This window comes from Notamacropus eugenii, chromosome 6 (assembly GCF_028372415.1).
Source record: "Notamacropus eugenii isolate mMacEug1 chromosome 6, mMacEug1.pri_v2, whole genome shotgun sequence".
In the NCBI taxonomy this organism is placed as follows: domain Eukaryota; kingdom Metazoa; phylum Chordata; class Mammalia; order Diprotodontia; family Macropodidae; genus Notamacropus; species Notamacropus eugenii.
In genome coordinates this window covers 29,175,755-29,190,460 of record NC_092877.1, presented here as the reverse complement: position 1 = coordinate 29,190,460, position 14,706 = coordinate 29,175,755, and the positions used below count along the sequence as shown (strand labels likewise).

The window sequence follows — 14,706 nt, the reverse complement described above, 5'->3', positions numbered from 1 at the left end:
CCTTCAGGAAATCACTTAACATGTCTGGACCTCAGTTGTCTTGGATGTAAAATAAGCTATTCTGGTTTTAAGCTCCCAGGTAGATTTACACTAGAAAAGAAAGGCAGAGGTGTAACTAAGATCTCACCATTCCAACCTAATATTGTCTGAGGAAGGGAAGTAGAATAAGAAAAAACAAAACAAAATCAAACAAATGAAGAAAGAAATATTGGTGTCCCATGCTCACCTTGTTTGGGCTTCTGACTTATACTAGACTCCAAGCTATTCCAATCCCCTCATGTCTTCCTCTCCCCAAACCTGCCCTCAGCCACTGCTCTGAATTCTATTCCTGGCTCTAGCCTTCCCTTCTGGTTTTGGTGTTCTGATGAACTCTGACTTGACCCCACTCATTTCCTCCTTTGTTTTCTCATTACTCTTATGACCATATCCACTTTCTCCAGGAGGACTCTTCTGTTGCCCCTGACTCATTGCCTTAATTCACTAATCCAGTCAGCTTCACTGCCTTGAAGACTGGGGACTGTGCTATCTGTTCCATACCTAGACCAAGTGAACTCATCCTCTGCTTGCCACCCCTACTTCTTCCTACCTTTCAGCAGAAACCCAGAAACCACCACACTGCTGCAGTGGTCTTTAGAGAATAAAAGAGCTTACATGATCCCAGTGAGGAAGCATTACAAAAGACATTTAATATACCCTGATACAATCTGTTTCCAGGACTGTGTTTGTCCTTCGTTGCTGAAGAAGACCGTGCCATTAGAGAAATAATGACATGACTTGCCCTTGACTTTGTTTTGAGTGAGGGAGGGCTGTGCAAGGTCACCAGCCTCACTTCTCCTCCAGAGCCATCTGAATCCAGTGACCATATATTCATCAGGATGACTGGAGATGACCCAGGATGAGTTAATTGGGGTTGTGACTTGCCCAAGGTCACATAGCTAGTGAGTGTCAAGTGTCTGAGGTGAGATTTAAACTCAGGTCCTCCTGACTCCTGCACTGACTGGTGCTCTATCCACTGCACCACATAGCTGCCCATAACCTGTTTCCTACCTCTTCTCAGAAGGGCCAGGCATCTGTTGACTCTTGTTGTAAAATCCAACTTTTTTCATGAAACTTGGGGAGAGTTATATTCCGATCCCAGCACATTGCTTAGGGTAGATGTATACATCCAGCCACAGGCTCCTGCCACTCCAGAGCCTAGACTCTCTCCCTCTACCAGGACTATTGGGGATCTTGCTGTTGAGGCAAAATAACTATTCCCCGAATTATACACTTAACTAATTCTCAGCTGTGCTTATTCTGAATAGTCAGATTTACTGATCAGACCACTAATAGATACTTGGTAAGAGGTATAGGAAGAAAGCCTACTCAGAAGGTTTATATGGCTTTCCCCCTCCCCCAGCAAAGCCCTGGCACTATTTATTAAGAGGAACAGACAGCTATGACCCTTTTACCACCTGGGACTAGCATGTACTCTCTTTTATATTTGTTGTGCTAGACTAGCTGGCTGGGTCAACGCTGTTCACTGAACTGGACCTTAAGGGATTATTCAAACTGATCCAAATACTAGAGGTTGAGGAATGGAAAATGGCCTTCTACACCCAGTACAGCTACAAACATACTGGGTTATTATATCTTTTGTTCTCTTCTATTTCCCTACTTTCTTTCAGAGGTTCATGAACTTTGTAGTATCAGACTTGCTGGGGTGGCTTGGTGGTCATCTATCTCAATGACATTCTCATCTATTTCTGCACACCTACCTTGCATATGGGGTCAGTCCAGGTCATCTTGTAGCTCCTAAACAAGCAATGGATGTTCCCTATAGTGGAGAAAAATCAATTTAAGAAGGTCTAGCCACAAGAGACAATGGAAGAGGAGACTCCAGTTTGGCTATAGTCCTTGGATGATTTATGAGGTTCCTTCCAACTTTGAATTGGTGAGTCTGTAAGTGGAAATTTTTGTCCTCTAGTTGTCTTTCATGGGGTCCACTACCCAAGTCCTCAGAAGGTGGAGTTCACATTGCAGTAGACAATGCATGCAGGATGAAAGACCTTGGGAAATGCTGCCGTCATTCACCCCCAAGTTTTCTGCTCTGACAACACTATTTGCTGACTTATTGAACCACTTACTTCAAAGCTTTTTGGTGGATTCCATAGATGGGTGGAACATTCCATGGTCTTACAAATTGCTTTGCCTTGATTTCCGTCATGTCCTACCCTCACTCATAGAAATGGTTAATCATGGAGCAAATCATCCAATATAATAGTGTTGGTTATCCTCTCACTCCTTCTACCACTCTTCCCAATACCCCAACCTTATAAATAATTCTCCCACAATTTGGTTACTATGGAAAGAGTACAATAGGCTAGAATAACTTTGAGCGAAAACATCATTTTAGCTATTATAAGTACCCAAATTAACTACAAATGACACATGAAGAAGATGCTATCTGCATCCAAAGAAAGAAGTGATAAAAAGAAGTATGTATAGAATGATTTTGCATATAGATACATCTTTGTGTCTAATGGTAGCTATCTCTAGGGTGGGCAGGAGGAAGGAAAAACATTACATGATAACATATTTTAAATGAATAGCAAGTTGTGCATAATAGATGTGCAGTTTCATGTGCAATCATTTTTTTATTATACTATGCATGAAGGACAAACAATAATGTTATGGAAATGCTTGTTTTATTTCATAAATAAAAAAATAAAAAAGGAAAGAGCTCTCTGCAGTCAGAGATTCATTTGAGGTAAGAAATAACCATCTGGAGTAAGTATGGCATTCCAACATTATCCATTCTGTCCATAGCAATATGGAATACCTTGCTACCACCTGGATGTTTGACATCACCATATGAGCATTATTTTTCATGGTCTCTACTGCATCATCACCTATATTCCAGGATGTTGAAGTTTGTGGGCAAATGCATTGTTGTGTAAACTAGAATTTGGAACTTCCTTCAAATCATAAAATTTAATTTCAGATGAACTTGTAAATTCTGGTCTGCTAGTAGTAAGTCTGAGATCCCCAATTTGTCTGAGGTTGAGATATTACTAGTCAAAGGTTTGATGTGCTTGCTTTGTCTGCACACTGGATAAAGAAAATAGACTTAGAGGAGAAAAAAACTTGAGAGGCCAAACAGATGAGGAACCGAGGCCCAGAGAAATTCAATGACTTGCCCAGTGATCATTTTTTAAATGTTTATTTATTTATTTTTAGTTTTCAACATTCATTTCCACAAAATTTTGAGTTCCAAATTTTCTCCCCAAATCTTCCCTTCCCCACCCCAAAACACTGTGAATTCTGACTGACTCTTTCCCCAATCTTCCCTCCCTTCTATCACACCTCTCCCTTCCTGTATCCCCATCTTCTATCTTTTCTTGTAGGGGAAGATAGAGTTCTGTACCCCATTACCTGTATTTCTTATTTCCCAAGTGTATGCAAAAACAATTCTCAATATTCATTCCTTAACTTTGAGTTCCAACTTCTCTCCCTTCTTCCCTCCCCACCCATCCCCACTGAGAAGGCAACTAATTCATTATAGGTTATATATGTGTAGTTTTGCACAAGACTTCCATAATAGTCATGTTGTGTAAGGCTAACTATATTTCCCACCATCCTATCCTGTTCCCCATTTATTCTATTCTCTCTTTTGACCTTGTATTTCCCCAAAAGTATTTACTTCTAATTACTCCCTCCTCCCATTTGCCCTCCCTTCTATCATCCTCCCACCCCACTTATCCCATTCTCCCCTATTTTCCTGTAGTATAAGGTAGACTTTCATACCAAATGGAGTGAGCATATTATTCCCTCCTCAAGTCAAATGTGATGAAAGTAAGCTTCACTTTTTCTTTCTCACCTCCCCCCTTTCCCCTCCATTGAAAAAGTTTTTTCTTGCCTCTTGTTTGAGAGATAATTTGCCCCATTCCATTTCTGCCTTTCTCCTCCCAATATATTCCTCTCTCACCCCTTAATTTTATTTTTTTATATATCATCCCTTCCTATTGAACTCACCCTGTGCTCTCTGTCTATATGTGTTTGTGTGTGTGTATGTATGTGTGTATAGTTCCTCCAACTACCCAAATACTGAGAAAAGTCTCAAGTGCTACAAATATTATCTTTCCATGTGGAAATGTAGACAGTTCAACTTTAGTAAGTCCCTTGTGATTCTCTTTCTTGTTTACCTTTTCATGCTTCTCTTGATTCTTGTGTCTGAAAGTCAGATTTTCTATTCAGCTCTGCTCTTTTCATCAAGAATGCTTGAAAGTCCTCTATTTCACTGAATGACCATTTCCCCCCCCTGAAGTACTATACTCAGTTTTGCTGGGTAGGAGTTTCTGGGTTTTAATCCTAGTTCCTTTGACTTCTGGAATATCATCTTCCAAGCCCTTTGATCCCTTAATGTAGAAGCTGCTAGATCTTGTGTTATCCTGATTGTATTTCTGCAGTACTCAAACTGTTTCTTTCTGGCTGCTTGTAATATTTCTCCTTGACCTGTGAGCTCTAGAATTTGGCTATAATATTCCTAGAAGTTTCTCTTTTTGGATCTCTTTCAGGAGGTGATTGGTGGATTCTTTCAATATTTATCTTGCCCTCTGGTTCCAGAATATCAGGACAATTTTCCTTGATAATTTCATGAAAGATGATGTCTAGACTCTTTTTTATCATGACTTTCAGGTAGTCCCATAATTTTTAAATTGTCTCTCTTGGATCTATTGTCCAGGTCAGTTGTTTTTCTAGTGAGATAATTCACCTTATCTTCTATTTTTTCATTCTTTTGGTTTTGTTTTGTAATTTCTTGGTTTCTCATAAAGTCATTAGCTTCCATCTGCTCCATTCTAATTTTTAAAGAACTATTTTCTTCAGTAAACTTTTGAACCTCCTTCCATTTGGCTAATTCTGCTTTTGAAAACATTCTTCTCTTCATTGACTTTTTGGATCTCTTTTGCCAATTGAGTTAGCCTATTTTTAAAGGTGTTATTTTCTTCAGCAATTTTGGGTCTCCTTTAGCAAGCTGTTGACTCACTTTTCATAATTTTCTTGCATCACTCTCATTTCTCTTCCCAATTTTCCCTCCACCTCTCTTACTTGATTTTCAAAATCCTTTTTGACCTCTTCCATGGCCTGAGACCACTGCATATTTATTTTGAAGATTTTGGAGGTAGAAGCCTTGACTTTTAGGTTTTCCTCTGATGGTACACATTTTTCTTCCTTATCTGAAAGGATGGAAGAAAATACCTGTTCACCAAGAAAGTAGCTTTCTATAATTGAGATGTCTATAGTCTTATTTTTTCCCCTCTTTTTTGGGCATTTTCCCAGTCATTCACTTGACTTTTGAGTCCTTTGTCAAGAGGAGGGTATACGGTGGTCACCTGTAGGTTCTCAGTTGTTCCAAGGTGGTACAATGAAAGGAGAGGAGTTTACTCCTCTCCTGGCCTCTGCACTCTGTCTGGGAGCAACCACAAGCACTCTTCTGCTCAATCTGTGAGTAGGTTTCTTTCTTCAGAGCCTCCATCAGCTCTACCAGGCCAGCACTTCTCGTCACCCCAGAGCTGCCACTTAGGGCTGACACCCAGATCAGCAGCTCAATTCCCCCAGGGTCTTTAAGCCAAGGGCTCCAAAAATGGGAGGTGCCACTGCAGTGACTGTTGCTGGCACGTCCAGACCACATTCTCTTCTCACCCAGCTGAAAGAATTTTCTCACTGACCTTTGAAGTTGTCTTTGGTGTTTGTGGGTTGAGCTATCTGGGAACTGCGGCTGCCAGTGGTGCCCTGAGATCTGCTGTACTCCTGTCCTTGCCATGCCATGCCACGTGGTCCACGCTGGGGTCTGTGGTGCAACAGACCTTTCCTGTTGGCCCTCAAGGCTGTCATGGACTAGAAGTCTTTTTCACTCTGTCATTTTGTAGCTTCTGCTGCTCTAGAATTTTAGTCATTTTTCATAGATATTTTATGGGTTATGGGGGTGGGGGGAGCTTCTACAGGTCTGTCTTTCTACTCTGCCGTCTTGGCTCCACCCCTTGCCCAGTGATTAACTGAGAATATATTTGAACTCAGATGTTTCTGACTTTCTGATAGAATCCAGCACTCTATCTATTACAACATTCTGGAAGGTGAGTCACGGCGGCGGGGAGGGGGGAGGCTGGATCCCTCCCCAGCCCTTTGGGGCCTGGGAACAGTTGTTTGCATCAAAAATCAGCACAAAACCCACACTTAATTCTAGGTTCATAGAAATGATACTTCCACCTCCAATGCCCAATACACTGGCTGGGTTATGGGTCTGAGGAAAAAAAACCATGGGAGCCTCTACTTAATATGCTTATCCCCAGAGTTGGTTAATGTCTGCCACCAGTGCTATATCACTAAGCCACAGCCTCAAGTTCCAGTCTGACATTCTTTAAAGAGTGATGGTAATCAGCCTCATGGCACCCTTGCCCAAGTAGGCAAAAAGTGGACTTGACTATCATTCTCTCAGTATAAAAAATGTCCCTTTGGTCTAGATCATTGTATCAGCCAAACCATTTTCTTGCTGTTACCTACTATCTTTGTCAGTGCTTGCAATTCCAGAAGACTCCCTGGCTCTGAATGGCTCCTGTCAAGTATTTCTTTGCCCTTTGGGCTTGTATTCTCTTGGTCTCTGACCTGACATGATATTCCCTCTAGTTTACCTTTTCCAATTAAGACTGGGATTATGATGATTTTACCTAGATGTGAGTCTTTCTTCAGACCATTTTGATTGTCTTAATTAAACCTCATCCAACTCAGGCCCCAGGACAATCTAGGGGATTTATAAAACCCTTTCAGAGAGTGTGTCATAATCCCCTAAAGCCCAAGAATCACCACTATTGTCTAACTCATTAAACTTTTGGTCATTAAATAAAAGTGCAAGCCCCTAAATGCAGACCTTAAATTGCTGAAAATAATCCCTGAGATTGAGATGATTCTATTTAAGGTATGGAAAGGAGTAACCTAGGCTTGCCTCATTACAAATCTGAACAAGGGAAATAATTGTCTCACTACTTTCTGAGATATTAATTGGTTTGGGGCACAACATTTTATTTTATTTTAAACTTTATTAATGAATTTTGTTTTAACATCATAGTCCTTTCTTGATCTCTGTCCCCCTTGCTAGTGAATTTTGTAGCAAAAAAGAAACAAGGAAAACCAACTGACATGGTGACTGAATATAAACTACATATTCAGCATTCTGTACCTGTAGTTTCTCTCATTTCTGCCAAGAGAAAAGAAGCCCTTTTCATCTGTTCTTCAGGGCCAGGCTTGATCGTTACAATTAATCATGTTTTGGCTGCTTTTATGTCTTGTTTTCATTTGCATTATTATGGCTCTAGAGCTGTAAGCCTATGAAATTACAATCTTATGATTCTTCTCATTATGGAACTGATTAACATCCCTCTTCAAGGGCTATCTCTATGAAAATTGAGGGCATGGCTTGGTGATACAGCATTGGTGGAAGACTTTAATAATCCTGATCTTTAACTCTGCATCAGTTTATAAAGTCCTTCCCATACTTCTCTGAACTACTCCTTCTAGAGCAATAATTTTCTATCACATTCATATACCACAATTTGTTCAATTATTCCTTGGTTAATGATCATATACTTTGCTTATAGCTTTTGAAGCCATTTAAAATATTTTTTGAATATTTTGGTATAATAGGGAGTTTTTTTTTGATCTTTGACCTACTTGACTTATATGCTTAGTTGAATTAAAGGGTATGATAAGTTAAATGACTTTTCTAGCATTACTTAAAATTAATTTTGAGAGCAGTTGAATCAATTCACAGCTCTAACATGTATTAATATGCCTGTTTTCCCTTCCAAGACAACCCCTCCAACACTGACTATCTTTGTCTTTTATCCCCTTTGCCAATTTGATAGTGTGAAATTAAATCTCAGAGTCATTCTAATTTGCATTTATCTTATTATTAGTAATTTGGAACATATTTCATATGGAAGCTGATAGTTTGTGATTCTTTTTAGAGCTATTTATTCATATCCTTTGATCAGTTTATCTCGTGGGGATATAGCTCCTAGTCTTACATAAATTGGTAGCTAGGTGGTATAAATGCTGGACTCAAGAAAATCTTAGTTAAAATCCTATCCAAGCCACTTATTAGCTATATGAACATGAGGGACTTAACCTCTTGCTGGTTTAGTTTTTTCATCTCCAAAATGGGGAATAATAGGAGAACCTCTGAGGATATTTGTTTAGATTAAATATGGTAATATGTAAAGTACTTTGTAAACCTTAAAATGCTATATAAAAGCTAGCTATTATTATTGGTAGCAAATATCTATGTATATGTGTGTTTGTACATACTTACGTATATATACATATATTTCTGTATGTCTTTTGGATACCAAGATATTTTCTGACATGTTTATTACAAAGTTTTTTCCATTCCAATTTCTCTTATTCTAGCTGCATTGATTTTGCTGGTAGAAAAGTTTTTTGTATATGTAGGCTAAGAGCTATTTTACCTATTATTGTTTCCTGTATCCTTTGATTGGTTAATAATTTACACTACTTCTAAGGTTCTGAAAGTTCTTTCTTATTATTCTGTAATTTTAAAAACAACATGACTTTTTATATTTAAATCACAAAAAAGAAAACAGATTTGGAAGATAGTGCTCAATGGGATTTGAGTTCTTTTAATTCAAATCTCCTTTAATTCTTGCTTTATTCATTATTTCTTTTAGGATTCTAGACCTCCTTTTCCTCCAGATGAATTTTGTAATTATTTTTCTAGTTTTTCAAAGTAACCTTCTCATACTTTGATATGGTATTAAATCTGTAAATTAAAGGTACCATAATTTTTATTTTGTTGTTATAATCTGAGTATAAAAATATGTCACCAATCATTCATTATTATTATCACTAATAATAATAATGATAAAATTCTTTATTTTTGTAGCATCTTGTAGCTGTGTTTGAATATTGATTGTGTCTTGATAGATTAACTCCCAGACCATACACTGTGTGGTCACTTTGGTTGGAATTTCCGTTCTTACAGTTTCTCCTGGTTTTTGCTAGTATTATATAGGAATATCAATGATTTCTGTGGGTTTATTTTGTTTCTTGATACTTTTTAAAGGTAAAACTAGGATTCCTTGATTCTACTTATAGGAGATTACATATACATATATAAATATATGTATGTATATACACACACGTATATACACATACACACATATACATAAGTGCATTATATATGTATATGTATGTATAAGTGTTCACTAGGGTCTTTTCTTTCTTTTGTTTTAATGTGAGATTTTTATGTGCTTCTTTTTTTAGGCCATAACTTTTGTGTAGAAGGACCCAAGTGTGGAGAAAATTCTGAATGCAAAAACTGGAACACCAAAGCTACCTGTGAATGCAAGAGTGGCTACATCTCTATCCAAGGAGACTCTGCATATTGTGAAGGTAAACCCAACACTTAGCGTAGCCATTTCAGTGAAACCTTCTGAGGAATGCAATGTCAAGTGCAAGATTAATGGGAACAAGCTTTCACAAGACTTGGATTTCACATTGCGCTAAATGAAGGTACCTTTGGGGTTACCTCTTCATCTCTGAGGTGCCAGGAAGATGGAAACGATGTCTTGTAATAATCCAGTAACTTTATATTCCTTAGTATTCAGTCCTGCTTAAGGCAAATGTAATACAACTGAAGGTAATTCAGGAAAGATAAAGCAATGAGAGAATATGGAAAGTAGATGAATATCTGCATTGTGCTGTCACCTGGCCCCATGATAGTCAACTAAGCTAAGAGTATAATGCATATCAATGTATTTGGGATGATTATCAGTTCTTTGTGTTCCATGATGAATATCAATTTAATGCAGCCTGTTCTTGGAAGTATTCCTTTGTGGTTCTGTCTTCTAAATTTTTGACATCTCTGTGAGGATGGTTTGTTGCCAGTGCCTTTTTCTAGGGCTAACTTTCTTAATGTCTAATACTAGGGACAGAAACCCCTGGAGTGCTTCAAGTAGTAGGCAGTTGCTTCAGTTTCTTTGGCACCTTGATATTCAGTATGAGCTTAATGGTTGAAACAGAAGAGCCTAAGATCCTTAACCTCAAAGTCATGAGGCTTGGAATCAGCAAACCCTACTGCTCAGTTTCAGGTAGTTTGATAATCCCCTGTCCTTTGGCATGGTAGAACTTCTTTTATAACTTTCTTGATTCCTGTTTTAGTGCCCAGATAAAACCAGGGATGATCCCAAAGCCATCTCTTACTGTGGTAGATTAGAGATAGTTCTTGGTGACTGGCATATTTCAGCACTGGGGCCCAATTGGAAGAAAAAAAAAATCAAACCAAACTAACAATGGCTATAACCTACTCTATAAGTGGGGAAAGTGGGTTTAGGAATATCTCAACTGTTGTTGGAAAGTGTATAGCAGGAGCTGTCCAAACAGGAGCCAGGAACACTGGTTTAGTGGATTCTGGCAGCAGGCCAGAGCTCCATATTCTTCCTTTAGAAATGGTCAGATAAAACATGACCAGTCCATCAATATCTGCCATCTTCTTGATTAACGAAGATCATTGTAAAGTGGTTTGAAGTCATCAAGCAAAGGTTCACATGGAAAGTGCTACAAGTCAAAGTACTGGTAATAGGTACCCCACCATAAAGAATGGGACTCAGAGGAAGGATTTTAGACTTCAAGTGGATTTGAGGAAACAAGACAGGACTCCATGGACCTAAAAATTAGACTAAAGTTTGGGGGAACCTAGATTCTAGAACCTGAATATGGGACAAAAGACAGGGGTACAATTATTGGTACAAGTAAAAGTTATTGGCTTGGTTGTAAAGAACAATCCATATGTAGACTGAGTTATTGGAATTGTGTTACAGAATCAAAATGGGACTGAGGAGGTGGATGAAAAATGAAGGCATTCAACTTGTGGTGTAGTAAAAAGAGCACTGGGTTTGGAGGCAGAAGGCCTGGTTTTGAACATTGGCTTGGCCACTTATTGGCAATTTGATCTTGGTAGGTCATTTCCCTTCTCCATGTCCCAATTCACATATTTATAAATAGATGTTGCACTAGATGATCTTTAAGTTTATTTCCATCTTTCTGATCTCATGATCTAGGAATACTTACCTCTTCACTGCCTGAGAAATTAATTGGTACTTAAGATCAAGAGGTAGGTTCAGTTGAGCCTGAAGATAAGGTGACCATAGCTAGAATGTAGAATGGGAAAGATAGAGAGGTAGGTAGCTCATGAGATCCCCAATCATCACGAAAATGACTATAGTCGTCCATTGGAAATGATCAGATGAAACATGTCCAATCAATTAATGTTTGGTATCTTCCTGATTAACAAAGATAATTGCAAAATATATTGAAGTCTTCAAGCAAAAGTTGCATTACCCCTATAAGGTTGTGAGGGGGAATTATTCAGGTCTAGATGGAATTTGTTTTCCCTTCCATCTTAGAAATTCTATGACTAATTTGAATTCTAATTTCTAGTATCTAAACCATAGAAATCTATCACAGGACTGTGGATTTAGTGTTATAAGGTATCTCTGATGCCATCTAGTCCAACCTCTTCATTGTATAGATGAGGAAACAGGCCAAGGGGATGAGTGACTTGCCCAAGGTCACACAGACAGATGGGAGGATTTGAACTCCTGTGATTCCAAAGCCAGTGTTATTTCTACTGTATGAATGTGATGGGTGGATTGGCCACCTTAAAATATGCCTTTCCTGTCCTGGATAAAAATTGCAAGGGTGTCTTGAATGTTGTCAACTGCACTGGATATTTGTCTGGTGTTTATTCAATATTAATTGTGGCCAGTAGTGGTGAGTTTCTCACCATTTTCTCATTATAACCACAATCTGTAATGCCATGTTCTTTTAATAACTTAACACATCTCCTGAGGATTTTGCTTTGGCTAAAGCCTTCATGATGTTTACTGTGAAATTTCTTTTATTCTTTTATCACTAAAGCTGGGAATAAATTCCTGATCTGTTCCCATTATTTCTACTATTTCATCTCTAAAGAGTTTCTCCACTAATTCTAGGCGCTGTAATGGCAATTGATGCATAGTTGTACTTCATTCACCTTTAGTTTTCTTGGTAGCTCAATTTTATAGATTTATTCTTGCTTAGAGAGATTTGTCTTTTGGCAGACTGATCCCACCAGGTTTTAGTTTTTCCTGTTACTTGTTAATGTTCAAGGTTCTAGAATTTTCGCTGACTCTTTTCTTTGTCGTCTATAAATGGTTTTTTTTTTGTATTTGATACTTTCATGACTCCTTGACCTTCAAAATGTGATTACTAATTTTCTAGTGTTCAATGCTTTACATTAATGTAAAATATTCACTTTTGGAGCTTTTATGTTGGTATTTTTTAATCAGAAAATTAACACCAACCTTACTTCAAAAGAACCATGACTTTTGGTGTGGGTATTCATTCCACTGAGTACATTTATGTTAGATTCATAGATATAGTTAGAAGAGAAATGGGAAGCCATCTGGTCCAATCCAGTCTCTCCCTTTCTCCACCTTTTGTAAAGGAAGAAACCATGGGATTTGACTTTTTTGTGCTCAAGGTCCCCCAGGAAGCAAGTGTCAGAGGCAGGATTTGAACCCAGGTATTTTTTTCCAGAGCTTGCCATTTCCATGACTTAGCATAGAGCTTCTTAACTTTCATTGTTCCATGGTCCACTTTAGCAGTCTGATGAAGTCTATGGACTACTGCTCACAGTAGTGTTTTTAAATATATGAAATAAATACTTAAGATTACAGAAGAAATCAAAGACTAGTGAAAATAAAAAATATATATTTTTTGCATTTAAGTTCATAGATACCATGAAATCTCTCTCTCTCTGTATATATGTATGTATATGTATGTATATATGTATATGTATGTATACATACATATACATACATACCCCCAAAGCTGTCTGTGGACTCCAGCTTGAGAAGTCCTGCCTTTGAAGATAGTCTTCTTGAATCACTGTGTCTCCCCTATCAAGAGCAAACAAATAAATTAGCATCAGGTTTATATCAATCACAGTCACATGGGATTATATATCTAGATCTAGAGAAAATCACACAGGCTATCTGGTATCCTCTCAATTTATAGATGTTTAGACTGAGGTTCAAGAATTTAAATGACTTGATTTAGCAGGATGGTTCTTGCATGAGGAAACCTTTGCTTAGTCTATGGTAAAGTGTTATGCAGTCAAAATGAACTTGATGACATGTCTCATGATAGCATCAAAGAAAACCTTAGATGGAAAAGTCATAGAGATAGTGGCAAGTCAATGTCAGTCAAAAACATTTGTTAAGTATCTATCATATGCCAGGCACTATGCTAAGCCCTGGGGATACTAAGGTGAAAGATTGTTCCTGCTCTGAAGGAAGTTTGGTAGGAACTATCACCATGTAGGCTCTATGGTCCAGCCTTAAGAGACCCAAGATTACATTCATGTCAGGACAGAGCACTGGAGTATGATGTTTGGGAAGGCAATTGTTCTCTGTGTGCAAGTTGTTTGAGCCTCACTTCCTTATTTTCTTGAGAAATCCAGTCTACCAGGTCAGGTTCTGAATTTTTGAAGTGACTTTCCAGTCTTTCATAGTATAGGGTCATAAAATCTGAGCAGATATTATGAGTGAATGGAAGAAAGTTCCTTGGAGGACTTAAGTTCTAATTTCACTATTGAGAATTTTACTAGTTGTCCACTGGAACTGGCCTTCTTTTCCCCTTCATTACCTGAATCCTGTAGAAATCCTAGTGAAAATTGCTGGCATGGCTTCTGCTGTTGGTTCTGAAGTCTTGCTGTGGTTTGTTGATTCTTCTGTGATGTCTATCCATTTGCTTGCAGATGAAGGTAATGTGGGAAGTGGTAAGATGATGACATGTCTCATGATACCATCAAAGAAGGCTTGAGTGGAAAAACCATAGAGATAGTAGCAATTCAGCGTCAGTCAAAAACATTTGTTAAGTATGTATAATATGCCAGACATTGTGCTAAGCATTGGGGATACAAAGATGAAAGATAGACCCTGTGAGGAAACAACAGTGGGAAGAGCCTGAGCTCTGGAGGCAGAAGGCCTGGGCTCACATTCTACCTCTCCAAGTGGTACCTTGGACAGCTCACTTAACTTCCCTATGCCTTAGCACTAATAGAGGGAGTTTTTTCATTCAGAGTTCTCTGAAGTAATGAAATCAACTCCGACACTCCTCACTCAACTCCCTGCCCCCCCCCCCCAAATAAGCAATAAGCAATGATTAGTAGCACTCATGTTACTAATAGTCATGGAGAATATACAGACAGTGACATTATAAAACATGATATCACTAATAAATTATGGATACTGACCTGGGACCAGTGAACTTTTTATTCTGATAATTATTTCAATATAACTGGTTTCCTTTCTAATCCTTGGTATTAGATTTTATGCATTTAACATTATTTTGAGAGGGAGTCCATAGGTTTCACCATGCTGTCAGAGGAGTCACACACACACACACACACACACACACACACACAAAGATTAAGAACCTGTTATAGAAAATTTATTCTGGCCTCCTCAGGTTACAGATGAAGTCAATGAGGCCTAGAGCTGGTAAGTGATTTGCTTAAGATAGGGGTACCATCAATAGACCATTCTGGATCTCGGCCTTGCCATGGCAGTGCGGTTGTATAGTTCAGTGAAACTATGTGCTATGCCATAC

At 38.3% G+C, this 14,706-nt stretch overlaps 1 protein-coding gene across 2 annotated transcripts in view; it reads left to right on the top strand.

Annotated features, from left to right (window-relative positions):
• Window positions 1–14,706, top strand: part of NELL1 (neural EGFL like 1) — a 905,733-nt gene that overhangs the window by 252,681 nt on the left and 638,346 nt on the right. For both annotated transcript variants that reach the window (XM_072619341.1, XM_072619340.1), the window contains exon 12: window positions 9,316–9,444. In XM_072619341.1, the coding sequence (XP_072475442.1) occupies window positions 9,316–9,444 (129 nt within the window). The remainder of the gene's footprint in view (window positions 1–9,315; window positions 9,445–14,706) is intronic.